At 37.5% G+C, this 27,282-nt stretch overlaps 4 protein-coding genes and 1 pseudogene across 4 annotated transcripts; 2 read left to right on the plus strand and 3 right to left on the minus strand.

Annotated features, from left to right (window-relative positions):
• Window positions 1–3,317: 3,317 nt before the first annotated feature.
• LOC120139890 (PGR5-like protein 1B, chloroplastic) lies at window positions 3,318–6,357 on the minus strand. The gene is made up of 11 exons (XM_039154992.1): window positions 6,128–6,357; window positions 5,780–5,895; window positions 5,371–5,467; window positions 5,162–5,262; window positions 4,910–4,966; window positions 4,600–4,676; window positions 4,389–4,440; window positions 4,159–4,269; window positions 3,971–4,068; window positions 3,786–3,861; window positions 3,318–3,562 (listed from the first exon to the last, which is right to left on the minus strand). Exons 1-10 carry the CDS (start codon window positions 6,321–6,323, stop codon window positions 3,792–3,794), a joined length of 975 nt encoding a protein of 324 aa, XP_039010923.1. The 5' UTR covers window positions 6,324–6,357; the 3' UTR covers window positions 3,318–3,562; window positions 3,786–3,791.
• A 4,163-nt stretch (window positions 6,358–10,520) lies between these two features.
• LOC120139888 (leucoanthocyanidin dioxygenase-like) lies at window positions 10,521–12,041 on the plus strand. The gene is made up of 3 exons (XM_039154991.1): window positions 10,521–10,687; window positions 10,797–11,196; window positions 11,353–12,041. The coding sequence occupies exons 1-3, from the start codon at window positions 10,585–10,587 to the stop codon at window positions 11,912–11,914; spliced, it is 1,065 nt and encodes a 354-aa protein (XP_039010922.1). The 5' UTR covers window positions 10,521–10,584; the 3' UTR covers window positions 11,915–12,041.
• A 1,466-nt stretch (window positions 12,042–13,507) lies between these two features.
• On the plus strand, window positions 13,508–17,938 carry LOC120139979 (YTH domain-containing protein 1-like). Its single transcript, XM_039155065.1, has 8 exons — window positions 13,508–13,786; window positions 14,081–14,275; window positions 15,187–15,516; window positions 15,602–15,853; window positions 15,937–16,013; window positions 16,098–16,282; window positions 16,940–16,996; window positions 17,490–17,938. Exons 2-7 carry the CDS (start codon window positions 14,189–14,191, stop codon window positions 16,945–16,947), a joined length of 939 nt encoding a protein of 312 aa, XP_039010996.1. The 5' UTR covers window positions 13,508–13,786; window positions 14,081–14,188; the 3' UTR covers window positions 16,948–16,996; window positions 17,490–17,938.
• A 350-nt stretch (window positions 17,939–18,288) lies between these two features.
• On the minus strand, window positions 18,289–20,631 carry LOC120139980 (annotated as a pseudogene).
• A 336-nt stretch (window positions 20,632–20,967) lies between these two features.
• LOC120139982 (subtilisin-like protease) lies at window positions 20,968–23,288 on the minus strand. Its single transcript, XM_039155066.1, has one exon. The coding sequence runs from the start codon at window positions 23,286–23,288 to the stop codon at window positions 21,027–21,029; it is 2,262 nt and encodes a 753-aa protein (XP_039010997.1). The 3' UTR covers window positions 20,968–21,026.
• Between the last annotated feature and the right edge of the window lie 3,994 nt (window positions 23,289–27,282).

The raw sequence follows: 27,282 nt of genomic DNA on the forward strand, positions 1-27,282 counted from the left end.
AGCCTTTGATCAACAACAAGAAACATCAAGCAACTAGAATCAAGAGAGAATCAAAGAGAAAGCATCAAACCTCAAGTTTGAGCATTTCAAGCCTATTTTTCATTCAATATTCATTTTTCTTTCAAGAACACTAATTGTGCTCAATTGTATTTATTCTTGAGTGTTCTTTCTTTGTTCTAGAATTGTGCAAACATATTTGCCTTGTGAGGTTTTTCTTGTAAGTTTGCAAATTTGTAATCTTCTCTTTGAGAAAAGAGTGTTATCAAAAATTGGGGTATATTCTTGAGGGAGTTGTAAGGTTATCTCTTTGGCCTCAAAAGAAAGAACAAATTAGTGAATTTGTTGGAAAATCCTTAGTGTGGATAGCTAAGGTAGTGGACGTAGACTTTGGTTGATAAAGTCGAACCACTGTAAATCGCTGTGCAATTACTTTCAATTTTCTGCAAAAGCTTCCACCAAAATTTTTATTGTCAATTCACCCCCCTCTTGGTCGATTCCATCGATGGATTAACTCAACATAGATGCAATCTTGGAGTGGCCCAGACCAAGGACCTTACATGACATCTGAAGTTTCCATGGATTGGCATCTTTCTACCGCCGGTTCATTAGAAATTTCAGTACTCTGATTGCCCCTATCACAGAGTGCCTCAAGGGGCGTGATTTCCAGTGGTTTGAGGAGGCAGAGGCCAGTTTTCAACTGGTCAAGCAGAAGATGACCAAGGCACCAGTTTTGGCACTTCCTGATTTTGATAAAATGTTTGAGGTAAATTGTGATGCATCTGGCGTTGGCATTGGTGGTGTTCTGAGTTAGGCAGGTCGTCCGGTTGCTTTTTTCAGTGAGAAGCTATCGGGATCAAAGAAAAATTATTCCACTTATGATTTGGAGTTCTATGCCATAGTTCAGTCCCTGAAGCATTGGCGTCACTACCTAGTACATAAGGAGTTTATTCTGTTTACCGATCATGAGGCCTTGAAGTACATCAATGGCTAACACAAGCTGAGTAGACGCCATGCCAAGTGGGTGGCATACCTGCAAGAATTCTCTTTTACGCTGAGGCACCAAGCAGGGAATTTGAATCGTGTTGGAGATGCCCTGAGCCGTCGTACCTTACTCCTCACCACCATGAGTACCAAAGTTGCAGGCTTTGAGACGTTCACAGATATGTATGTAGATGATCCTTCCTTTGGAAGGATATTTTAGAAGGTAACTGAGGGTCACCGTCATGATTTTGTTTTGCATAATGGGTATCTGTTTCGTGGATTACAGTTATGCATTCCAGATTGTTCATTGAGGCAGCAAATTATAAGTGAACTACATAATGAGGGACACTTTGGCCGAGATAAGACCTTGGCCCTTATCTCTTCTGACTTCTATTGGCCTAAGTTGACTAGTGATGTGGCTCATTATGTGGACCGTTGTTATGTGTGCCAGCGATCTAAGGGAGTTCTCACTAATGCGGACTTGTACACTCCCTTACCTGTTCCTGAAGCTCCTTGGTTCGATGTCAGCATGGATTTTGTATTGGGCATACCCCGCACCCAAAGGGCTTCCGATTCTATCTTTGTTGTGGTTGACAGGTTTTCCAAGATGGCCCATTTTGTAGCTTGCAGAAAGACTATGGATGCTGCCTGGATTGCCCATATTTATTTCAGTGTGATTGTGCGTTTACATGGTGTTCCTCAATCCATCACTTTAGATCGTGATACAAAGTTCATCAGTAATTTCTGGAAGAGCCTATGGGGGAAACTGGTAACGCAGTTGAATTTTAGTAGCTCCTACCACCCCCAGACGGATGGCCAGACCGAGGTGGTAAACCGGAGTTTGGGCAACCTTTTGAGGTGTTTGGCAGGAACAAAGCCGAAGCAATGGGATTTGGCATTGCCTCAAGCAGAATTTGGCTACAACAGATCAAAAAACAGAACCATAAGTTTAAGTCCATTTGAGATCGTCTATGGTCAGAACCCATCTGGGGTGTTGGACTTAGCCCCTATTCCACGTATAGGACGTTTCAATCCTAAAGCAGATGAGATGGCGAAGTATCTTCGAGGTATCCATGAGCAGGTGAAACAGACCATTCATGAGAGTAATACCAAGTACAAGACTCGGGTTGACAATCATCGTCGTCGTGAACTTTTTGATGTTGGTGATTTTGTTTGGGTTGTATTAACTCGTGATCGTTTTCCTGTTGGTGAGTATAGTAAGCTTAAGGATCGGAAGATTGGACCTTGTGAGGTCGTGCAGAAGATCAATGATAATGCTTACAGGTTGCGCCTTCCCAGTCACTTAAAGACTTCTGATGTCTTTAATGTGAGCACCTAAGTCATTGTTTTGTGGATTCTGATGACACTACTCTGAACTCGAGGACGAGTTCTTTCCAACCCGGGGTGACTGATGCAGGGGGATCCGAGACAGATGATGCTGAGCTGTCAGATTGCACCTTGATGGCGCTGAGATACCATGAGTTGGCAGATCAGCGCAAAGGCGGGAGTTGATTGTGATATGTTCCTCATTGGGGCCGTTTTGAGTGCGTTTCAGTATTTTGGCCATAACTTTGGCTACGGGTGTCGGAATCGCGCATAAGACCCCAATTCGGAAAGCCGCTTTTGACGCGCACGCTTTCCACATCGAGCATGGCTCCATGCCTTTTTTTGACCTCAAATTCTGTCATTTTCCCCTTCGAATCACTAGTTTTATTTATTTTTTACTATTTATGGTAATATTTTACTTGTCAGTTAGGAAGTCAATTTAAATCTGATTTGGGCCGGATTTTTTGCAGATTGTTTATTTTATTTCGAATTTCAATTTAGAGTGATTTTCGGAATTTTTCTATTTTTTAGTAAAATTCGGATGAACATGATTTTTTTGCTATAACAGTCCGGCTTGTGGACTGATTTTGGCATTGTTTGATTTTATAATATTTCGTTAAACCCTAGAGACTTGTTTTCTCTGGTTTTGGGTGAATTTTCTCTTGTGAATCATCAGTTGGAACCAGCCTACAGGATAATCGTTATCCTCTCCGACGTCATAAATTTACTTAAAATAAAATTTAAAATGCGGATAAGTTTAATCTGTATAACATTCCACTTTTCTTTTTAGACGCTAATGAAGAGTAGAAATTTACAAAAAAGTTTATTTCTACAAATAGATACTACTGATTAGGGTTTAGAAGTAAATTAATTAAATTCTAAATCGTGATTAGATGTAAATTGGTGTTTTTTTACGTTCTTTATTATCATGCTTACATTATTATTACAAGTTTTACGAGCTAATGCTCATTCAGAGCAATGCATGTAGAGTATGGTTTTCATTGATTTTCACAACTTTGCTCTCTTGTCTTCTTGTCAACATGCCTGTTTAGGTATAAATATATTACATGTTTAATTACAAATACAGTGCTCCACATATAACACAACAGATGCATGTTTTACAATGCAACACATATCAAAACTTCCTCTCCTGTGCTGCACACAGTCACCCACCAGGTTTGATCATACACTCTTCACTCCAGCTTTATCAGTCAGTACGTAGCATCTTGATGTGGATCTCTGAAAGTAATTTCTCCTGCAACCGTTACTGTGTCTGTTAAAACGCCGAAATAACACTTCTCGAGAAAAGAGACGCATAGTATACCGTTAGTATCATTTCTATGTCCGAAAGTATAACTCAAGTAAAGGCTAGGCTGGCCTGCACTGCAACTTCGGAGCATTGGAGACTCAAATTAGGTGAAATATTGATATTTGCTAAGTTATTCGAGGAAGGATTCTAGCGTAAGCATGATATATACCTCCGATCAAGCTTGGCCTCCTTCCGGCAATGTAATCAACCTCGTTTTCGAATTGTACTCCAATGTTGTTCCACAACTGAAGTGAAAGAAGAGTCGGGAACTTAAAATTTTGCATCAATGTGAAAGGAAACTCGAAGTTTATGGTTAACTTTTTTTGTTGAAGGAAAAGAAAATGACGGACTTACTTCGAACATTTAAGAGTGTTGGCGGTTCCACCGTTGGAAATCGAAAGTATGGTGCCAAAGAAGGAGATATTCTCAGTAGAACAGTTTGGGCAGGGGCCCTAGAAGGCGAAGTTACAAATTATTTCCCATGGTTTATAGAACATTTATGAGGCTCTTCAAGATGGAGAGGGATGAAAACTGGGTTTTACCTTTAGGATCAGAGAGTCTTTCACCACCACTTTTGTAAGGGAAGTAGCTAAATAAACTATCAAGGGCACGGCGGCAAACCAAGTGAAAATGAAACTGAACGGTTCCGGGAGCTGCAACTCAACAATTTCATTAAAAAGATCAAGTACAAAAATAAGGTTTACCTCCAAAGTAATATATTATCCATTGCATGTGTTACTTAAAGGAGCAAAACAGATGTAATAAGGTTTACCTCCAAAAGATATGTGATTTCGAATCCGGTGAGATCATCTAGGAAGAAAAACCTGGCAAGATCAGACCATTGATCTAGTGATTTATTGGGGTAAATCAAATCTTAACTACGGATGAAAAAGAAAACCAAGCTAGCTAGCCTTCAGGATAACAAGTTTGGAATTCAGATGAAAGCATAAGTAGTGAGAGATAAGTGGTAAAAAGAAACTTACAGTCCTAGTGCGACCACAGTCGCCGGGACGTTTAAGAGGAACATCTTCAAATAGTCAACAGATAGGTCACTGTAAACCTATGTGAGTAAAGATGATCAGACGAGTACGGATTGAACCATACCATAGGCTAACAAAAGGGAAATTCCTTGTGCTTTTGAAGTTGAAAGAAATATATGGCAGAAGATAGTCAAAACTTTATTGAAAATGGCTGGAATATATGCAGTGATCACCAATGAAGCATGCTTAGTTCAGAACTATTCATAGGTTATTCATAAATACACTAACAACATATAATAGTGCAAGACTTTACCTTTCTACTTCGGAGACTGCATCGAGGACCCTCGGCCACGATCTCACTTCCTTCCATCTAGACAATAGTTATGGAGAAAACTAAACAATATTAAAAGACAATGTTGCATTCCTAGTTTAAGCATTGAAACCAGAAGCCTTATGTTTCATCATTCAAACCAATATCGAACAGGATATTGTATTCAATAGGAACAGGAAACAGAAGTTAGGTCATGAAGCAAATGAATACTCCGCCACTTAATGCGGCACAAACCTTTAGCCTCAGCTTTAACTCATCGAACTCTTCGTCGTTCATAATTGGCTTCCCAGATACATAAGCCATTGACGCTTCTAGAAATTTCTGCTCATCAGAACCTGCAAAATAGTGGAAAACAAGAAAGTTATGGCATCTTCAATGGGACTAATTTCATGATTCATGACCTTATTGGTTGAACAATGGCCTGATAGAAAATTGGACTGTACTTAGCATGACAACACTACTGCCTTCCCACATTAGTTCTTCCTTGAGATTATCGAATTCCTCGTTCGACATGATAGCTTTTCCCTCGTAATAAAACGCCTGCAGAAAACGAGAGGAATCAATTTTTTTGTCATCCAAACTCAACAGCCATGTTGAATTGAAGTGGTCAGGCAGTTTTCCTAGTTCTTTGTCTATGTTACCTGACCTCAAGCGAGAATCAGGCAATTATGTGTCCAACATAATTATACTCTTATCTGTCGAAGTTTTTTTCTATATATTAGGATGATCATAATCATACTCGTATTTTAATATGTAGCAAGGTTGTCGAACAGGGACGAAAGCATGATTTTATGTTAGGGAGGACGAACTTATAAAATTTCAGCATAGGAGAAATGGAATTGAGCTGCTTACTTGTAGGGCTTGAAGAAACTCTTGCTCCATTTCACCCAAAGACTTCTTCTCTTTCTTGTCTATACTGCAGTAGGGCAGAATTTTACCATCAACAACTTCATCTTCTTCGACCTGACCTGCAAATGATGTTAGAATCACCTAGGATTCTTCGACAAGTCCAAATGGAAAACGAGTCCTACTTACATAGATAAATCACTGGTGCTCAAATTTCCCCCTAAGAACCCACTAGTTATGAAAAGACAAGGAACATATATTTCAAATATTCATGCAAATTTAGAAGTAAATGAACACAAGGAACATAAAAAAGAAAAAGGTTTTTGCCATGACAACATGATTGAAAGTTGAAACCTTGTTGATCAGCAGTAGCCTTGAAGGGTATTATCAACAATCTGCGTCGAACAGATAGCTGTTTTCCATTGGATTGAACCCTGGTAGAGGAAGAAGAAGAGAAACAAATCAAGGGCTTTTGAATAGTGGCAGTGAAGAAACGAGGAGGAAGCAAAGTGAAGGGCAGTTTGGTAGCCATTGATGATGAACAAGGCATAAGCAAGTGGTGGATTACTTTGGGTCAGATATTTGTAACTATGATAATGGTTTTTTTGTTTTTGTTGGAGAGAATGAGAGACAGCCCAAAGATAAGGCAAGCGAGGAACATGTGGAGGGAAATATAACGGTTTTTGTTCTCTTGCCTTTCCTTCATAGGATAACCCATTTTTTATCTTACAAAATCTGCCACGTCTTCACTCCTTTGGGGATTTCATTTGGGTAAACTACATAAATAGTCATTGAATTATTAGTAAGTTTTTTTCCTCATCGAAATTTTAAAATTAACAAAATGATCACCGATAATATCAAAAAGTTTTCGATATGATTAAGAAATCTATTGGTATATTCTTGAAGTATCCTATTCTCTTTGATAAGCTGAAAATTATGGCTCCGACGAAAAGAGCGCACCTCCAACATAATTTTTGTGGAGAGAAAAATTATCATCAATGAATGTATATCCTTGAACGAAGAGATCGTACTTACGAGAAATAAAATAAAGGCAACATCACATATTGACATAAACCCCTAGACAGACGTAATGGATTGGCAACAATCAATGGTGTCATTCAAAATAATGGACACCGGTTGTTTGGCTTCTCAAAAAGCATAAACAAATATTCAATCCTCTTATCAGTGTTTTGAAAACTGGACCGGGTCAGTCAGTTCAACCGAGAATCGCTGTCTAGTTCGGTCAATCTACACCGATTGAACCGTTACCAGTGAACCACCTAGAACCGTCAAACCGTTCGAATCGAACCGGTTGAAAACAAAAAAAAATCAGAAAAAACTACCAATTTTGTTTTTTGTTTTTTTAAAATAAACCAAACGACACCGTTTGTTAAACGAGCCAAGTCGAACTCGAGTATTGCTGAGCTCGACTCGAACTTGAAAACTTTAAAAGTAAGTTCAACTCGACTCAAACTCACGAGCTAAAAATTATCAAATTCAACTCAAACTCGAAATATAATATTGAAACTTGAACTCAAAAAGGCTTGAACTCAAAAAATAATTAGAAGCTCGATTGAAGCCTAAAATTCGAGCTTGATTGAAGTGAAAGAATAGTTCACTCAATGCTCACCAAAAGGCTCCATGATTTTGAATGCCAAATTATCTCTATTATTTATAGAAGTTAGTTGTGATGCTCTTCTATGTTTCTTAGCCATGTGGGATTATTTTGTTCTCATATTTTTACTCTTTAGACTTTTGAGATGCTCTTCTATGTTTCTTAGCCATGTGAGATTGTTTTTTTTTTAAAATAAACCAAACAATATCATTTTGTTATGATTTTTTAGCCCCAAATTTATTTTTTAATTATAGTTATATAATTATATTTATTATTTAATATGTTTTACCTTAAATATTATATTGTAGTTAATTTGAATCATTTTGTTTCACTTGATTTTATGGTTTTTAACTTATATATGTTATGACTTGCTTTGAATATGACTTGTGATATAAAAATTTATTTTTTATTAAATGTTTTTGGTATTTTTATTTAATTTTTTAAATAATTATGACGTCGTCCGGTTCTTCCGACCGGTCGGATCGGTTCGACCGGTTGAACCAGTGAACCGATAGCATGACGGGTTCGCTAACCGGTCCGGTTCTAAAAACCATGCCTCTTATTAAAACTTTGGGCATTACATGAAGCGCTTAAACATGCTAAGCATTTCTGCTTTAGGAAACTCATTATCGAAATGGACAATATTGAAGCAGTTAGGATGACACAAGGAAAATAAAAAGTCCTACAAGTTCACTCAACAGTAGATACAATTTAGAGGATAATGGACGATATTTGAGAGATAAAGATATAACATATCCCATACAAACAAAATCATATAGCAGATGCATTGTCAAAACTATTTCGTAGACAACCCATAAGAGAAGTATTAATTGATAAAAGCTTTTAATAAAAGATAATCAAATGTTCTATACAAGGTCTAACCACCTAAGATTTTCTGAACTTGTAAATACGAGCAAATTATACTTAAATATATTTAAATTTAGATTATATATGAGATTTTAGACGAGCTAATACTTTATAAAATAATTAGTTTTGAATTCAATATAACACTAAAATGAAAGTAATTCTTAAAAGAGTAGGTGTGTAGTAAGATTTTAACTAAAATTTGCTATTAGTGTATGAGATAACAATTGAGATGTAGTTCAATTAATATGTTTATTATTATAATATTAAAGAGAATACGAGTTTAAATATATTTAAATGTGTATTGTTTTTTAATATAAAGATTTGAACTCTTAATTATACTATAAACATGTAGTATGAAAAAACAGGGCATGAGATGATTTGAATCCTTGAAGCCGCGCATTGATTTGGCTGAACCAAATTAAGTAATCCAAAGATGGTTAGATGAAACGTGCAGCTCCTGGCTTGGTAGTTGAAAGTTTGGCTGTCACATACTCACATATATTCTCTTTTCTTTTTCTTATTTTTTTCTTCTTTAAGGAAAAGCTTTCTATTTCCACGAAAAAGAAAAGGCAAAACTTTCGATATAATGTTCTGAAAGAAATTAATTCACGAGCTAATGCACTCCCAAGATTAATTGCTCAAATAGGGTAAAATTCACAGTGTTGGTCGTAGGTCACCATGCACTCCGGGAGACCTTGTAGGTCGCCATGCACTCCGGGCGACCTACCCTTGCTCAAACAGAGAGAATGAACGTGAGAATGAACGTGTTGCATGGCACATGCACGTCCCAACACATAGGTCGCCATGCCCTCCGGGCGACCTTGTAGGTCGCCATGCCCTCCGGACGACCTTGTAGGTCGCCATGCACTCCGGGCGACCTACCCTCGCTCGGCTTCCCTCGGATTCCCTCGCATAGCTCGCTCGGTTGCCCTCGGATGCCCTCGCATAGCACGTTCGGATGGCCTCGGTCGGATGGCCTCGGATGGCCTCGGATGCTCTCGATGGCCTCGGTCGGATGGCCTCGGTCGGATGGCCTCGGATGCCCAGCGTGTTGGGACGTGCATGGCACATGCAATCTCTTGTAGCTCGCCGGGAAGACATGGCGACCTACGGCCAACACTGTGGATTTCACTTTATTTGAGCAATTAATCTTGGGAGTGCTTTATCTCGTGAATTAATTTTTTCCAGAACATTATCTCAAAAGTTTTGCCAAAAGATGAAAAGAATGAACAGCTACGGTAGCAATTCACTTTTAGGGTAAATTACACAAATGATTCTTTGATTATAGGAGGTTGCTTTGTTGAGACAATTGACTATTAAAAGTTACAAAATAGTCATCTGATTATAGGACGTTGCTTTGTTGAATCCTCAAACTATTAAAAGTCACAAAATGATCATCTGACTATTCATATGTTTCAAACTTGTCATTTTCAGTTAAATAATTAACATCAGTTTGAGCTGGATGTTATTATGTTGATTGATATATGCTAAAACATGATCCTAGAATCTCAAACGACTATCATATCTTAGGCAGCATGTTAACGTCCAGCTTAGACGATTGTCATTTTTTTACCAAAAAAGGACGAGTTTGGAACTTATGAATAGTTGAAGGACCATTTTGTAACTTTTAATAATCGAGAAACTCAACAAAGCAACATCATATAGTCAGAAGATCATTTTATAACTTTTAATAGTCGGGGAACTTAATAAAGTAGCGCCATATAGTGGGGAGACCATTTGTATAATCTACCCTTCATTTTATTGGTGTATATATATATATATATATTATTTTTTAAATAGTCTGAAATGACTTTAGTGATAAAAAAGAATATTATTTTCCTTAGAGGTCTTGAATTCGAGTAACTGCGTTTGTAGAATATGTATACATTATCGATAAATTAAGAAAGTTTTAAACATACTAAAACATTATTGATAAATTAAGAAAGTTTTAAACATACTAAAATCCTTTAGGGAAAAACATTCATTCCTACCCTTTAATAAGTTCTATATATAAATATTAACATGTTAATAGATGGCCTTTAAATGAATTTTACACATCTGTGTTAATTCTTTAAGTCTAATCTCCTATCTTCCAGTCAACTCAGTTTGACCATGGCTACTCACTAACTCACTGAGGTGCACAACTTCCAGCAAAAATAGTTTCACTCTACCCACCAACTCATTGCTTCATTTCCCATTGTTTTATTCATATTTAGCTGACCATATTTCTTCCGCAGCAGCCCTATAAAAAGCCCTGCGCTCCAGCGTGATAGAATCTGCAATACGCAAACACAACTTTTTCCAAAATATAGAGTTTAGACATCCGGGAATGGGGACTTCAGTCGCACCCAGAGTCGAGAGCTTGGCAAGCAGCGGGATTCAATCAATCCCAAAGGAGTATATTAGACCTCAGGAAGAGCTTGCAAGCATAGGTCATCAGGAATGGATCTAGAAGGGTCGACAATCACCTGTGAAAATTTCTAATTATCTTATATTTTAGAAATTGGTTCCCTAGCATAACATTCTGGTTTGTTTCTGTAGGCAACGTATTCGAAGAAGAGCAGAAGGAGGAAGGGCCTCAGGTTCCCACCATCGATTTAAAGGAGATCGAGTCGGAGGACAAGGAGGTGCGCGAGAGATGTAGGCTTGAGTTGAAGAAAGCTGCGACGGAGTGGGGAGTGATGCACCTCGTCAACCATGGAATCTCCGATGACCTCATGGATCGTGTCAGGAAAGTTGGGCAGAAATTCTTTGAACTTCCCATTGAGGAGAAAGAGAAGTATGCCAACGACCAGGGTTCAGGGAAGATTCAGGGCTACGGTAGCAAACTTGCTAACAATGCTAGTGGGCAGCTTGAATGGGAAGATTATTTTTTCCATCTTGTTTATCCTGAGGACAAGAGAGACTTGTCGATCTGGCCTAAAACCCCGAACGACTACACGTAAGTTTAGCCTTTTTATTATTATTATTAATATCCGAACCTTTATATAGAATATCGATCCCTTCTACCAATGAATCTTAATAAGTTTAACTTTGTTTACCTATGAAAATTGAAAAACGATTCATCATTGATGTTAAGTGGTTAATACATATGCAGTGAGGTTACAAGTGAGTATGCAAGGCAACTGAGAGGCCTAGCCAGCAAAATACTTTCGGCACTATCACTCTGCTTGGGATTGGACGAAGGCAGGTTAGAGAAGGAAGTTGGTGGGTTGGAAGAGCTTCTTCTTCAAATGAAGATCAATTACTACCCCAAATGTCCTCAACCGGAACTCGCTCTCGGCGTCGAAGCTCACACGGATGTAAGTGCACTCACTTTCATCCTCCACAACATGGTTCCTGGTCTGCAACTGTTTTACCAAGGCAATTGGGTGACTGCTAAATGTGTTCCAAACTCCATCATCATGCACATTGGAGACACCATCGAGATCCTCAGCAACGGCAAGTTCAAGAGCATTCTCCATAGGGGTCTGGTTAATAAGGAAAAGGTTAGGATCTCATGGGCAGTTTTCTGTGAACCGCCAAAGGATAAGATCATCCTCAAGCCACTGCCGGAGACAGTGTCCGAGACAGAGCCTCCATTGTTCCCTCCTCGTACCTTTGCTCAGCATATCGAGCACAAGCTGTTCAGGAAGACACAAGATGATCTGTCTAACTGAGAAATATCTTGTTCTATTTTCATTGTCGTGATGCTATATTGTCTTGTTTTGTGGTGTCTGTTTTTCATTGCTTGGCTTTTCTTTATCTGCTTTATTTGAATAATGGGAACTGATTTGCTTCTTATGTTAGGCACGTGTTTGTGAAATTTAGCAAACTTTGTTTACATTTTCTTCCTCAATTTGTCTCCTTTCTCTCTGCGGAACTCTTCTGAATTAACGGAGATGAGGAGTCATTGAAATGCACCTCAGAGAGGGTTCCCTTTTGAAAATGAAAAATGAAGAATCACAAGTTAAAGAAATAATGTCAAAATAAGTCCCTAATGTCAATTTAAATAATTATTTTAGACTCTATTATTTTTTAGTCTCTATTATTTTTAAAAGTATTTTAATTCTAATGTTTTAATTTTTAATCAAAATAACATGAGTTAAATGAAAATAATTAATTAATTAATTGTCAATGAAGTTGTTGATATAATATTTCTACATATGTTTAATTATTGATGTGATACATATTATGTCATCACTTATAGTGATATATCACATCATCTTAGATGATATCATAAATATAACATTATCATCTTGAATAACATGATATATGTCATGTATCACTTTCGATGACAATTTATTATGTCATCACTTTGATTGATGTAACATATATTATGTTATTATATCAGGCCACGTGACATATGTCACATCATTAATATATATGAAAATATCATGTTAGTAATACTAAAGATTTTCATTTACCAAAAATTATTTTGACTAAAAGTTAAAACATTGAAGGCTTACTCTAAAAAGAATAAAGACTAAATTATCATTCAAACAAATATTAAATACTGATTTCAGTATTACGAAGAAAAAAAAGAAAAGCAAGGCAAATCTTAAGAAGCAGAGAATAATAAAACAGAAGCTTGAACCCAACCAGGTATTCTCCATTTCTAGCCAACAAACCGACTTGGATCCATGCTTACGCATTCAAATGCGCAATTATAGTTATGGTTCATGGCTCATGCCTAAGTACAATGATAGTCCATATCTAGCACCTGGGTTTAAACTGAATTGGCCCACTTTGAATCTTTTTTACGCACATCTTCTCTGATTCGCTCACGCACACAAGCACAGTTATCTTGTTTGTCCACCACAGCCTTCAACCATTCTAAAGCTGCTGCTGCTGCTGCTGGATCGACAATCTTAAAATCAGCATGTCAAGATTAAGCTGAATTTTATAAGAAAGGGACTTAGAAAAAAAAAAGATTTGAGAGAGGAATTCAGATGTATTTTCATTCATAAAACTTCCATTGTTGGTTGCAATTCATATATATAGCAAAGCAATTGTTGTACTAAAAGATGACAACTAGATGTCTTCCTCAACAGAATTGATTCCCCTTTCTTCGACTGTCTTCCTTTGTTATCGGATAGCAATGCAGGCTTAATGGACCATTGTTCGTTTTCGGCCCACTTCTTCTTCAAGAGATCCAGTAGTCACGTGCGCCTCAATTGACTTCACATGCCCATAAGGTGGTATCATTTCTCCCCCTATGACTTTTCCAGAAATCCCTAGCCCAGTCAAATTTCACAATTCCCCTTCGTAAATCCCTAATTCCACATGCTGGGCCATGACACAGCGAATGGGATAAAGCACAAGGTCAAAATACACATACATATCCTCAGCGTATAATTTGTGAGGTTCAGTTCCAACTTCCAAGAAACGAAAATTGAAAAAATAATAATAGTAATAAAGGGAAACAAAAGTTAGGGTTCATTTACTACCGGCCGGGCAAGGACAAGAAACAGACACTTAGGCAATCACTTGGTAATTCTACTTCAACACTCTCCTGTTTCGCTTTCTGTTTGGTTTCCCCTCTCAAACAGGTACTTGCTCTCACTTCTTTCTTTCAACTCTTGTTTTTCGTTTTATGTCTGCTTGGTTGCTGAGAAACAATGGTAGAAGGAAAACGTGAGGAATTCCTTTACGCAATTAGTTTTTAGTTTACTAACTCCCACTCTTTTGACATAGAATAGTTATATTTTCTTATACTTTTATGACTTTTTTTTTCCTTCTACCCGTAATTTATCTCCACTTCTGCTGGTGGTGGTAGATATTCTTGATACTAAACACTGTTTATATTGAATAGGATTGCTAAACTTTACTTTTTCCAACTACAGTTGCATTGTCCTGCTGCAGAGTCAGGCTTGAATCTTTGTCCTGCAGCAGAGTCTGGCTCAAACTTTTTACATCCATGTGCATAGTAATTGGTGGAGGTGAATAAGGATATGTCTTCTGATACTGCAAGAGAAAATGCATCTGTAGTTGATTCGTCAGTGACTGAATGGAAAAATGACATGGGAAATTCAGATGATTAGGTAAAGTTATGGTGCCTGTTCTTCTTGTTTAACACATCATTACATGTTTCTACTGTTGACTGATGAGCAATTCGTCTTCCCATATATATGCTTCCATCTTTCAACATGATTTTGGTTCATTGGTTGTAGGCAATTATTTTAAGGCAATAAAAAGAAGTGATGATCTCCCTCCTTCCTTTCCTTGCTCAGAACAAACATATGGCCCTTTGGGACACATAATTTTGAAGTCCAATTATGCTATTAATAAGAAATATTTATCCATCTATAGTACACTTCATTACAAGAAAAATAAAATAAATCTAGGCTTTCTGACATGGATAGACAACAAGTACATTGAATGTTTATAAGGTTTGCAGATGTGTAAGGGTTGTATCCATCTAACGTATCAAATGGATTATGGTAAAACTTGGTGTTCTGCCTCTACCTTCATCGTTGATTGTATCTTAGCTCTGTCATCATAACTTCATTTTCTTGCATCTGAATCCATAAAAAGTGAACCTATTTTTTCATTTAGATTGGCTGATGGTTGTGGAAACTGCAAAGATAAGACTTTAAACAGGAAACAAGCAGGATAACGGGAGTGAAATGTGTTCACTTCTCTATGATACAGTATTTAGGATAGTATGCATTGTTAATGGAGTGAAACTACAGTCTTTTTCTTGCATCTGAATCCATAAAAAGTGAACTTATTTTTTCATTTGGATTGGCTGATGGTTATGGAAACTGCGAAGATAAGACTTTAAACAGGAAACAAGCAGCATAGCGGGAGTGAAATGTGTTCACTTCTCTTTGTGATACAGTATTTAGGATAGTATGCATTGTTAATGGAGTGAAACTACATAGTCTTTTTCTTCTTCTCTTTTTGGTAAATTGGTTCTGGCGGCCAAGGTTTGTTACAATGAATCTAGTTTATGGACACATTGCTGATGACTATGCCCACTTTCTACAATTCTCATAGTGTACAGAATCATTTATACGGTAAATGCCTTTCTGAATTTATATTTTCATGTTTTATTCATGAAGTGTCAATCTGGTTTTTATCAGATAACGGCGATGGTTATCCTGTTAGGTCACAAGAGCTAGAGCATTCCCAGGTGGCAGACAAAAGGGACAAATTGTGTAATACAAGATATTTCATCATTAAGAGTTTGAACCACCAAAATATTCAACTATCGATTAAAAAAGGAATTTTGGCTACTCAAGTCATGAATGAGCCAATTCCGGAAGAAGCTTTTCATGTTAAATCCCTCTTACTTTAATCATGTGCAATCATTTATGTGATCTTTTAGATGTTTTATACTGGGGGGTTTTCTTGTCTTGCAGAATTCTGGCAGTGTTATTTTAATATTTAGTGTCAACATGAGTGGTTTCCTCCATGGTTATGCACAAATGATATCTTCTGTTGGATGGAGGCGAGACAATGTTTGGAGCCAACGAAGTGGTAAAGGTAATCCTTGGGGCTGGAGTTTTAAGGTCAAATGGCTTTGTTTAAATCACCTGCCCTTCCAAAAAACTCTATACCTTAAGAACCCATTGAATGACTACAAGCGAGTCAAAATCAGCAGAGATTGCCAGGTTTCCTTATATTAGATGGTATTGTTTTTTTTAATAAGCATCCCCCCTTTACACTAAGATTCGGATTCACATTTTCTTTGTAGGAATTACCTCAAGATATAGGGGAAGCTCTTTGTGAGCTACTAGATGTGAGTAACGATGTGGATGTTTCACTGAACAGGTATCTTCGAGTTATGCATTCTATTGAAGTCAATTCGAGAGCCTTGTTGAATTTGAAGAATTCACACTGGAATGGTTTTAGCAGGGATGATCTAGCTTTGAAAAGGCCTTGCCTCGAACCTCCATATTCTTTAAGAGATGAAGATTATAATGTGCCTCCACTGCGCATGTCTTGGGCTGGTACGCCCATGCCTTACAATCCCTTTCTCATTCCACATACTTTGGCTACCGACTATTTTCCTACCACTATGGGAGCATCAAAATTTGCAAGTATGAAAAATTCTCACATCAACTGAAATCTTACCAATCATGATATGTCTACATTTTTTGAAAAGTTTAAACATCTCATGATAATTTCATAAACAGCAACCATTGACTCTAAAGTCCACAAGAAAATTCCAAATAGACTAAAAGAAGAGGGGGGAAAAGCATTACTTTAGTGCAGAAAGCAAGCAAGCAATACATAGTATGCCTCTTGCTAGTACATTGACTGAGGGCGATTTCCTTGAAATAGGGGACCTGTCTGTGCTTTATTTAATATTCTGTTTTGAGTTTAATTTATATCCTTTTATGCTAAGTGGATACTTTCTTTGTGGTTGTATAAAATGTGATTAATCAGAGAAGCTAGGTTTCTCAGGTTAGTATTTACCAAGAGTCCTTAAACCATTACTTTACGTTCCTCTTTCTTTACTGGGAAGAATTCAGCATAGTGAAAACTGTCACATCTTCCATGTTCTCAATGTTGTGTTTCCTTAATCAACTGCTGACATTAAGATTGGCGCACTTTATTAAACTTTTGACTGATGCATGAGTCATGACCAGTCTATAGACAAAGACCGCAAAAGGAAAAAATAGGAGTACCCTCTCTGCTTGCTTATATCTTAATCTTTGTTCTTTTTTATGTCTTACTCTTGATTTCTGCTGCAGACATATGAAGAGTACCCAGAAGCCCATGGCAGAATCAGCAAACAACTATGCCGCCATGTCAGTGTACTTTCTCTTAATGACTCTGGTTCTGGTTATTTGTGTACTTTTATATCTACTACCATTATTTCTCAATGCATTACTGCATAAGTTGCCTAGTCAGTCCATTAAATGTGTCAATAATTTAATAAGAGTTACTTATGTTTATGATATGCTACCACCAGCTAATAGCATCTGTCAAGATGCCCGGGATCCTATTTTGGACTGTTTGGTTAGCTGTATTAGAGTTATAGAACACTAGCTGGTAGACTACTATCTCAACTCTGTATGGAAGTACATGTCCTCTCTTTAGATTTTCTTTCATACAGGGTCCGAACTTCGTCCTGTACCCTTTCTTGCCCTAGGAGCAGCAAATGAGTATCCGTGTCTCTGATTGGGTGTTGGTACTTCTGATTTATTATATACACCATAGCTTGATCTTGCATTGTTGCACAAGCACAGAGACATGTATACAGAACCTAATGTTTTTAATATAGTAGTGTGTTGTTAGCAGGTGACGACACCATCTCAGACTGGACAAGAGTTGACTAGTGGAAAGCATGGAGATTATTCGTGAGTTATACAAATTTAGCACTGAATATTTCAATTTGATTATTTGCATTTTTACTCACTCAGCTTGATGCATTTGCTGAAAGGGTTTGGTAACTGAGCGTCGCCATTCTCGCAAGAGGAAGCATAACTTACCCTAGGGTTTTTTCCAGCTCTACAGCTGGAGATGCATGGTTTTTTTTTCTTTTGTCCATTTTCATCTGATGGAGCTCAAATTTACTTCAAGGTGGTGACTTAGTGCAAGTAAAAAATGTTCTTCAAATCGATACTTGAGATGCGATTTTGACTCATAATTTCGTCGTGTTGTACACATATATGCACTTATTCTATGAACTGATTGTAGAATTTTTACAAGGGGCAGATTGCGAACTTGTACATATATCAACGGCAGTACATGCTCCAACTCCTTCATTATCTATTCCCTCTTTCATACACCAATTATTCACCATAATGTGTGATAAAATTGCATATTTTGACTAGTTGTGATAAAAAAAATTATCTGATACAAGTTTACACAAGGTTGTCTATTTTAGGGTTTAGGGTTCCTATTTAAATAATTATATCTATCTTTAAGTGATGACTATTTAGTTAAATATCAATTTGGATGATTGTCTGCATATATATATATAGGAATCAAATTTCATTTGAAATGGCCAAATAAGAGACATAACAAAGTTTTACTATGATCTCTTCCAATCTTCTGATATTCATGTAATATACTACAAAGAAGTACTGACGTTCTTTTAATAGAAATTTTTATATTCATTGATAACTGTTGAGTGGGTCATTTTCACCAAAACTATTTTGCACATACGATGAGGTGAATAAAACTTGAACCTTAACTGCGATTGGCTTCTAACAGAATGTTTAGCAGAAACCCATTTGATACCCTTGAGCGTATTCACCAGTTTTATAGGTTGAAACAACTGGAGTAAATGTTATTGAGTAGGTTGCCTTCTGGTTTAGCTCTGAGAAGTATAGTTTGGTAGGCTCTACAATCACATCAACTCCTTTTGGAGCTATAACCTTAACTTCATAGGATGAATTTGCCACTCGAACATTTGTCACAGTCCTCATGTATGCCTGAGATGGTCCCAGTTTGACAGAAAATGATGGATAGTTTAGATCTCCTTCCTGTATGCTAGGTTTCTCTGAGCACTTGACTGATCTATGTGCAATTATACCAACTTCATCTTTGTAGCCCAAACCACAAAGATATGGAATATAATCATCAGGTTAGATATCGTAGATGAGTCCCGGGTTATTTGCCCGAGATGGATTAACAAGGCTGGCACCGGTAGCAAAGATATCGGCAGGCTCAAGTGTTTCATCAACGATGGGTTTGCCTGCAATATTGAATAAGTCAGTAGAAGTCATCATAGCGGATTTAATGGCAGCTGGTTATCAGTTAGGATGAGAGCTCTTGAGCAAGGCTGCAATGCCACTGGGATGATCAGGGCATGACATTGATGTTCTAGACATGAAATTGAAAGTGGATTTCGAGTTCATGTTATTGTCAAGAAGAAATGGCCATGCTGCTAGAATATTCACGCCTGGACCGATAATGTCCGGTTTCAGAATTCCAGGGCTTGTCAGGCTAGGGCCCCTTGACGAAAAGGAAGAGACAGATGGAGATGTCGGATCTCCTAAGACGGTTCCTCTAAATAAGATTGTCTCTGTAGGTGCTGCTGATGAATTTATGTAAGCTTTTATCTTCAGACCAGCAGCATAGCTTACGTGGGTTGCTGGAAGAATATGAACATCAGCTGAAAGACTGAAGGCATCAGCTTGTTGATTCACGAGAGTCATGGCAGCACCACCAGCCATTTTCACTTCCTGTCCTTCAGCGACTCTTGCTTATTCCACCTTCTCTTTCACATAAAACCACCTTGCCTATGACATCTATATCTTTCAGTGCCCTCTTACCGCAAAATGATGACTCTTGTTTACCGTTCATGCCGGCATAAACAAGTGGTAACTGCTTGAAGGAAAGTCGTTGGGTTGGAAATCGGATTCTCCGTCAAATTCTTCTCCATTTCCAAACTTTGCCGTGGCTACAACTTTTCGATCTATGGTGCTTGCTCCAACTGTGAGAAGCCATGGGTCTTCATTTGATAATGTGGTGTCGGAAGGGTCAGAATTTCCAGCTGAGCAACTAACAAATATTCCCTTCTTCATATCTGCAAATCCGCCTACAGCTATGCTGTCCTGGAAAAAGGGAACAGTTTCTTCACCAAGAGAGATTGAAAGAACATCGACACCTTCCTCAATAGCAGCATCTAGTGCAGCTAGTATGTAGCTCTCTGCACAGTCTTCTCTGAAGCATACTTTATAAATTGCCAGATGAGCAAGTGGTGCCATCCCAACAGCCGTACCTTTGGCATTCCCAGCACTTCAGCGTGATTTACAAACCGACCTGCAGCCGTGCTGGCTGTATGAGTCCCATGTCCATCTTCATCAATAGGCGGTTCACCGCAGTTTCCTTTATCAGATTTCCATCAATATTGAAGGACCTTGCACCAATTATTTTGTTATTACAGGCTGTAAATTGACGTCTTCCTTTCCATTTTGCCGGTGGAGGTGACTTTCCTTCATCACTGAATGAAGGATGGTCAAGCAAAACTCCACCATCCAGCACGCCAATTATCACACCTTCGCCGAAATTCGATTCTTTCCATATTCCTAATTCCTGCTGCAGCCCCAAAAAGCGTGGTGTATGCGTTGTCTGTGTACGTGGTTTCCGTTGAGGACGCGCTGAGATGAATCCCTTTTTCGTTCTCATGGCCTGCACTCCTCCGCTGTCTGTCTAGCTGAAAAGCCGCTGATGACTGTTTTGTACGAATAAACCATACTTGGCTGCGAATCTGAGCTTGCAGTAATCAATGGCAGAAAAGATTTGTGCCAGATTTCAACATCCAGCTCTCTGATTGTCCACGAACTCCTACATCAGGCTGCTCAACTTGGACAATGTAAGTCTGGAACTTGTTCTTCTCATTTCCAATTGCAGAAGAAAATTCATTTCCTTGAACAAACAAAGAATGAAAGTTGAACAGGAAAATGAAACATAGGAAGTGTCTCATATCCATGTTTGATGGAAAATGGCTCCTCTCTAGCCAATATATATACTAGCAAGAAGGAGAAAGATGGCATGTTTCTTCATGCGAGGCTCAATATATGTTAACATCTGGTGTTGGAGTATTATAGTTATCCTATTCATTTGTATTTATTTCTCTAATCAAGTTTAACCGGCAACAAAGATGCCGTCTTAGTGTTCATTTACTTGAATGTATATTTAAGGGTACTTGTTTGATATGCTTGTCTCAGTACTTTCAAAGATATGTATATATATTTGAGCCGGCTGCGGATAATAAAATAATATTCATGATACAGTTGCAAACAGTTTTGGTATGAAAAGTTGGCCTTGCATGGGATTGCTTCAGTTTTACGTTGCTGCAAAGCTCAAGCTGCTCGGACTATTTTCTCATTTAAATAGGGCAACAATGGGGCTTGTAACCTCATGTTGAACAGAAATCCACTTGATAAGTCCTTGGGAAAATAGGAGGCCGTTGGTGTTGTTTTGTTTGCTAAATGTAACCGAGTAAGTTTGCTTCTGGTTCACCGCTGTAAAACCAATCTTTTCGGGTCTTACACTAACATCCACCCCTGTTGGCGCAAGGACTTGGTAGGTGTAAGTTGAGCTTGCTGGACCAACATTTGTCACCGTTCTCGTGTATGTCTGAGAACTAGCAGATAATGTTATAGAGAATGAAGGATAGTTTAGCTCAGCTTCAGCTATTTTTGATTCATTGGAGCAGTTTACCGATCGTTGAACAATGGTTCCAACCTCATCATCGGTGTAGTTCAATCCACATAAGTAAGGAATGTAATCATCTGGTTGAATATCGTAGATGAGTCCAGGGTCATTCGCTTTTGATGGGTTAACATGACCTGAACCAGTGGCGAAGATGTCAGCGGTAATGTTTCTTTGGTCAACAATGGGGTTCCCTCCGAGGTTAACCAAGTTAGCTGTGGTCATTATTGCAGATTTGACAGCAGCTGGAGACCATTCTGGATGGGAGCCTTTGAGTAAAGCTGAAATTCCACTGAGATGTGGGCAGGACATTGAGGTTCCAGAAATCATGTTAAATGTTGAGTTCGTGTTTGTTTTGTTTTCCACTGAAACTGGCCATGCAGCTAGAATGCTCACACCAGGGCCAATGATATCTGGTTTCAAGATCCCTGAGCTTTGCATATTTGGGCCTCTTGAGGAGAAAGAAGTGACTTCAGGAGCCGATAGCTTTCCGAGTACGGTACCTTTGAACATGATTGTAGCAGTTGGGTTCGTTGTTGAGTTTATGTACTCCTGGATGCTCAAACCCGCCTGGTAACTCACATGGGTTGCCGGAAGCACATGAGGATCGGCTATGGTACTGAAGCCATTAAGTTCATCATTCATGAGGATCATGGCAGCGCCACCATTGTTTTTCACTTCTTGGCCTTTGTCAATTCTTCCTACATCACCACCTCGTTCGCACAAAACCACTTTTCCTTTGACATCAACATCTTTCAATGATCCAGGGGCACAAAATGCCGACGCTGCCTTACTGTTTGCCCCTGAATACACAAGAGGCAGTAACGTTGAAGGGAAACCTTTAGGCTGATAAAGGGATTCACCATCGAAAGTTAAATCATTCCCTAGCTTCGCTACCGCTGCAATGGTCCTGTCAATGGTGCTTGCTCCAACCGTAAGAATCCACGGAGCCTCATTTGATAAGGAACCATAGGAAGGACCGTCGTTTCCAGCAGAACAGCTCACAAATATACCCTTCTGAATAGCTGTAAATGCTCCCACGGCAATTGAGTCCATATAGAAAGGAACTGAACCACCACCTAATGAGAGTGAGAGAACATCCACTCCATCCTCAACAGCAGCGTCCATTGCAGCCAATATTGCACTTTCCGAACAGTCTGCTCCACATACTTTGTACATTGCCAAGTGAGCTAAAGGTGCCATGCCAGCAGCTGTGCCATTGGCATTGCCAAAAACATTTGCACCATTCACTAAATTTCCACCAGCTGTGCTTGATGTGTGAGTGCCATGACCATCCTCATCAGCCGGATTCCCTATCTCACCTTCTACAAAACTTCTTGCACCAATCAGCTTGTTATTGCACCCACCTTCAAATTCACATTTCCCCTTCCATCTCGCAGGCGGCGGAGGCATTCCTTCGTCACTGAACGAAGGGTGACCTGGGGTTACTCCAGTGTCTAAAACCCCAATTATGACTCCCTTACCATAGTTTGACTGGTTCCAAAATCCAAGATTCTGTTGCAACCCCAGAAAATCAGGACTGTGTGTTGTTTGTAAGAAATATACTTTTTCAGTCCTCACAGATATGATCCCATGCTTTCTTCTCATTGCTTCTGCTTCCTCAGTTGTTAACTTCGCAGAAAATCCTGTCACAACATTCCGATACGAATGAATCATCCGTGTTGGTTGATCGGTGACGGTGTCGGGAAGGAATGATTTATACCAATCATCCAAGTCCATTGCTTGTGCAAAGACTCCCTCCGGTTTCCTAAGATGAACAATGTATGTTGAGAGGCTGCTTTTCCCATTTTCTTTGCTCATCGCCAAAATTCCCACTTCATCAGCAACTGTTAAAATAACAATAAACATGAAAACAAGAGTAAATAGACAAATGGCATCCATTATTTGCAGCTGCTTAGCACTTGTCTTCATATTGATCAAAGGAATGGAGAATAATGTTTGAATTGCAGTATACTACTTTACTGCACGCTTATCCTTATATAGATAGTTCCTCTACGGGAACTTGGTATTCCCCGCAGCTATATCCAGTTGAAAACAAAGTATTGATGCAGTTTATGTATGACATATGTTTGTAACTTTGGTAACTGCTCCAGAAGATTGAACTGCTATTCTCTTCTGGTTTTACTTGATTATTTACTCGATTTTGAACAATAACTCGAAGTGCTCCCTATAGGCCGGCTCATAGCCATGAGTAATAGTTCAGAGTGTTCCCCTATAACCGGTACAGGGCCTTAAGCAATAGCTTAGAGTGCTCCCCTCTAGCCAGCTCTGGTTATTTATTACCTAAATATGCACATTAATGTGTTTTAAGTAATTTTTCTGTTAAATTAATGTGAAATATTTGAAAAATTACAAACGGGGGTGATAAACTCATTATAATGTCAAATATTATAAGAAAATTACTATTACATAATGTCTAAGACATTGACTTCAGGCAAGGAGCATGATGACAATGTCTAAGGAGTTAATTTCGATAAAATATTTACAATTTCTGGGGATTTATACGATGTGCATGTAGATTATCGCCAAATATTAAATAAAATAAAGTTGAGGGTTCTGCGATGCAAACGAGGATCATGAAATTTTTTTCTAAAGTTTTGCAGAACCAAGTAACAATGAAACAAGACATCAAGAATTCTTTTGATTTTTTATTCTTTTTTTCAGTTTCTTGCTTGATCATTGCAACTTGCAAGTGATGACTGTACATGCATATAGAAAATATTTTTTAATATTACACTCTAATACATAGAAATCATATATATATAATATAAAGTAAGGGACAGAAGTTTATAATAAAATTATTTAAAAAATCTATAATTTTGATATGTGGATAGATTCGGTGTTTGACATGTATGCATTTTGAATAATGTTTTTCCAAATTAATTTTAACTAAATCCACATATTTTAACTTGCAATTAGTTTATTTTTCAAGTGTCTTGGCATAACTTCATGACATTTTAGTTAGTCTTGCATCATATAGTCTCATATTGCATGTATTACTTTTTTTATATTTATCTTATATGTTTTTAGTTAATTTTTATGTAATGGTAAAACAATTTTAAAAAAAATGAATCATATTTCTGAAAAATAGTTTATGTTGTTTGGATATTACAGTGTAAAATATTTTATGTTGTCTGGTTAATTTTCGTGTAAACATAATTGTTCAAACCTCATACCTATATGGAGAATGATTATGGATGAGCACGGGAATAAAACCTTACGAGTTTTGACCCAATCCAATTTTATTGGGTTAGTTTTTTTATAAAAAAATCGGGTTCATGTCGGGTCTCATTTTTTGGATTATAATTCGGTTCGGGTCAGATTAGGTTTAGGGTGAAAAATATCAGACTCGATACAACTCTATTGAGTTAGATTTTTTTTAAAAAAATTAGGTTCGAGTCGGATTGAATTTTTTGGATTATGAGTTCGGGTCGGATCAGATCGGTTTAAGGTAAAAAAATATTTGACCCAACCCGAAAAATAATGTAATTATGCCTTATATATTTAGAGATAATTACAATAATACCCCCTCTATATCCTTTTTGAATTTGATCCCTATTTTATCAAGTAAATTTAAGAATTATATATACATGTGTCGAGTCGGATCGGATCATATTAGATCGGGTCGAGTCGAGTACGAGTTTTATCTCAAAAGGAGAATTAGGTTTTGGGTCAGGTGAAGTGACCCTAAACCCAAGTTGAGTCGAGTTTCAAGTGGAAGTTGTATTTTTATTGGATCAAGTAAAGTCACCCTAAACTTAGGTTGAGTCAAGCTTCAAGTGGAAGTTATATTTTTATGGCTGAGTTTCAAGTGGAAGTTATATTTTTATTGGGTCGGGTAAAGTCGCCCTAAACCCAAATTGGGTCAAGTTTCAAGTGAAAGTTGTATTTTTATTGAATCGGGTGAAGTCACCCTAAACCCACGTTAAATCGAGTTTCAAGTAGAAATTATATTTTTATCTGGTCATGTTGACCAAAAACCTAACTCATGTCTATCACTAAAAATAACACTCACTCTTATCACAAAGATCATTTGACGAAGTCACAATGTACAATTAATACTACACCATATTAAAGCAATAATATTATACAGTCATAATAAGACAATAATATTATCAAAGTCAATAATTATTAATATAACATATCAAACCAATAATATTGTCATAAATAGTATTACAATATATTAAAGCTAAAATATTATTTAAGTGTTTAAATAATATGACGTTACATTAAAAGTACACATCTTGATTTTGGATAAACTTTTGAAGTCAAATTTTCTTATGCTTTGTATTTTTAGCTAATAAAGTTTTGACTTTCACCTCATTCTTCATTAAAAGATTGAACACATCGTAAAAAAAATCATCATCATCAAATTCCTTTTTCTTCATTAATATAATTTCTTGATAACGACATAGTATATTTAATTTAGAATTTTGATCCCCATATAACTTGAAACTCTAAATTCAATTTTATAATTATAGGTCAATTCTGTATAAATTAAAAATGAAAGATATCAAATGAAAAATTGTAGCGACAGCTTTCTAAATATACATTTAATTTCTCAAGTTTTGGATGGCTAAATAAACTTAATTCCTAAAGAGAAGACTTAAGTCTCTATTCAAACCTCCCAAAATATAAAATAAAATATGTCAAATGAAATTTAAGATTGAAAGCTTATCAAATATATAATTAATACATCATATATATCACTACAGCAAAATTGGCTTATTGCGGCATTTTTTTATTTCTAGCGGCATTTTTAAACGCCGCTAAAAACACATACGGCGTAAAAAAACGCCGCTAAAAGCGCCGCTAAAAATAGCGCAGCTAAAGTTTGCGGCGTTTTTCAACAAAAAAACGCCGCAATAGGTTACAACATATAGCGGCGATTGTTCAACAAACGCCGCAAAAGGTATTGATATTTAGCGGCGTTTATCATTAAAACGCCGCAATAGGTTTTGATATTTAACGGCATTTGGCAGACAAACGCCGCAATAGTCGTTGATGTTTAGCAGCGTTTTCTTCAAAAACGCCGCAGTAAATTTTTATTTTTACCGGCGTTTTCCTAAAAACGCCGCAGAATATGTATTGAGATTTTGCGGCGTTTTTATCAAAAACGCCGCTAAATGTATGGTATATTGCAGCATTTTGTTACAAACGCCGCTAAATAACACAGAATTTAACAATTCTAAAAATTATACTTAATACCCCAAATCTGTTTTTTCAACCTGTTCCATTATCTAACAAACAAAACAGCAATAACATCAAATCCAATATAATAAATAAAAGTTTTCATTAACGTAATATAGGTTAAGTTAAACACGGTTCAGTAACATTAACATAATGCTCATAACATAAATGAGGCTACGATGGTGGATTCTAAGGTTGCGTTTTTTGTATCATCAGCATCATATCATTGAGTCGTTTTTCAAATTCTTTACATCTCTGCTGATATATTACTTCTCTCTGTTCTGCCGCTGCCTCTCTCTGTGCTGCCGCTGCTTCCGCTGCTGCTCTAGCTGCTTCCGCTGCTGCTCTCTCTGTTTCCCTTGCTTCATTTTCCGCTTTCAAGTTAGCCATTTGTTGATCCATCTCAGCCAACTTTTCTTTTAAACGACCAACTTTTAATTGGGAAGATCGAGACTGTGATAACATGTACTGTGATGAACTGGATCCAAAATATTTGGTGGGAGTAACGAATGATCCTTGACAGCGCACCCGACCATATCTTTCAGGACCCAAAACGTCATTAATAGCTTGGTTTTCAATGTCATCATCATTAACAATACCTTGACTCGAAGCAGTAGCATGATACTCTGCCCTTTTCTCCCTCAATTTTTCCTAATAATAAAGTGAATAATTAATTAAAATAAAAAATGTCATGGTACAAATATAAATAAAGTCA

The sequence above is a fragment of the Hibiscus syriacus genome, unplaced genomic scaffold (assembly GCF_006381635.1).
Source record: "Hibiscus syriacus cultivar Baekdansim isolate YM2019G1 unplaced genomic scaffold, ASM638163v2 tig00110777_pilon, whole genome shotgun sequence".
Taxonomy (NCBI): domain Eukaryota; kingdom Viridiplantae; phylum Streptophyta; class Magnoliopsida; order Malvales; family Malvaceae; genus Hibiscus; species Hibiscus syriacus.

Coding starts and splice junctions, on each gene's coding strand:
- LOC120139890 (XM_039154992.1), bottom strand. CDS start 6,323: ATGCCTTGTTCATCATCAATGGCTACCAAACTGCCCTTCACTTTGCTT. Junction 4,967..5,161: donor AGTTAAAGCTGAGGCTAAAG/GTTTGTGCCGCA, acceptor ACTATTGTCTAG/ATGGAAGGAAGTGAGATCGT. Junction 3,862..3,970: donor AACACTCTTAAATGTTCGAA/GTAAGTCCGTCA, acceptor CTTTCACTTCAG/TTGTGGAACAACATTGGAGT.
- LOC120139888 (XM_039154991.1), top strand. CDS start 10,585: ATGGGGACTTCAGTCGCACCCAGAGTCGAGAGCTTGGCAAGCAGCGGG. Junction 10,688..10,796: donor GGAAGAGCTTGCAAGCATAG/GTCATCAGGAAT, acceptor TTGTTTCTGTAG/GCAACGTATTCGAAGAAGAG. Junction 11,197..11,352: donor AAAACCCCGAACGACTACAC/GTAAGTTTAGCC, acceptor ATACATATGCAG/TGAGGTTACAAGTGAGTATG.
- LOC120139979 (XM_039155065.1), top strand. CDS start 14,189: ATGTCTTCTGATACTGCAAGAGAAAATGCATCTGTAGTTGATTCGTCA. Junction 14,276..15,186: donor ACATGGGAAATTCAGATGAT/TAGGTAAAGTTA, acceptor CAATGAATCTAG/TTTATGGACACATTGCTGAT. Junction 15,517..15,601: donor TTCCGGAAGAAGCTTTTCAT/GTTAAATCCCTC, acceptor CTTGTCTTGCAG/AATTCTGGCAGTGTTATTTT.
- LOC120139982 (XM_039155066.1), bottom strand. CDS start 23,288: ATGAAGACAAGTGCTAAGCAGCTGCAAATAATGGATGCCATTTGTCTA.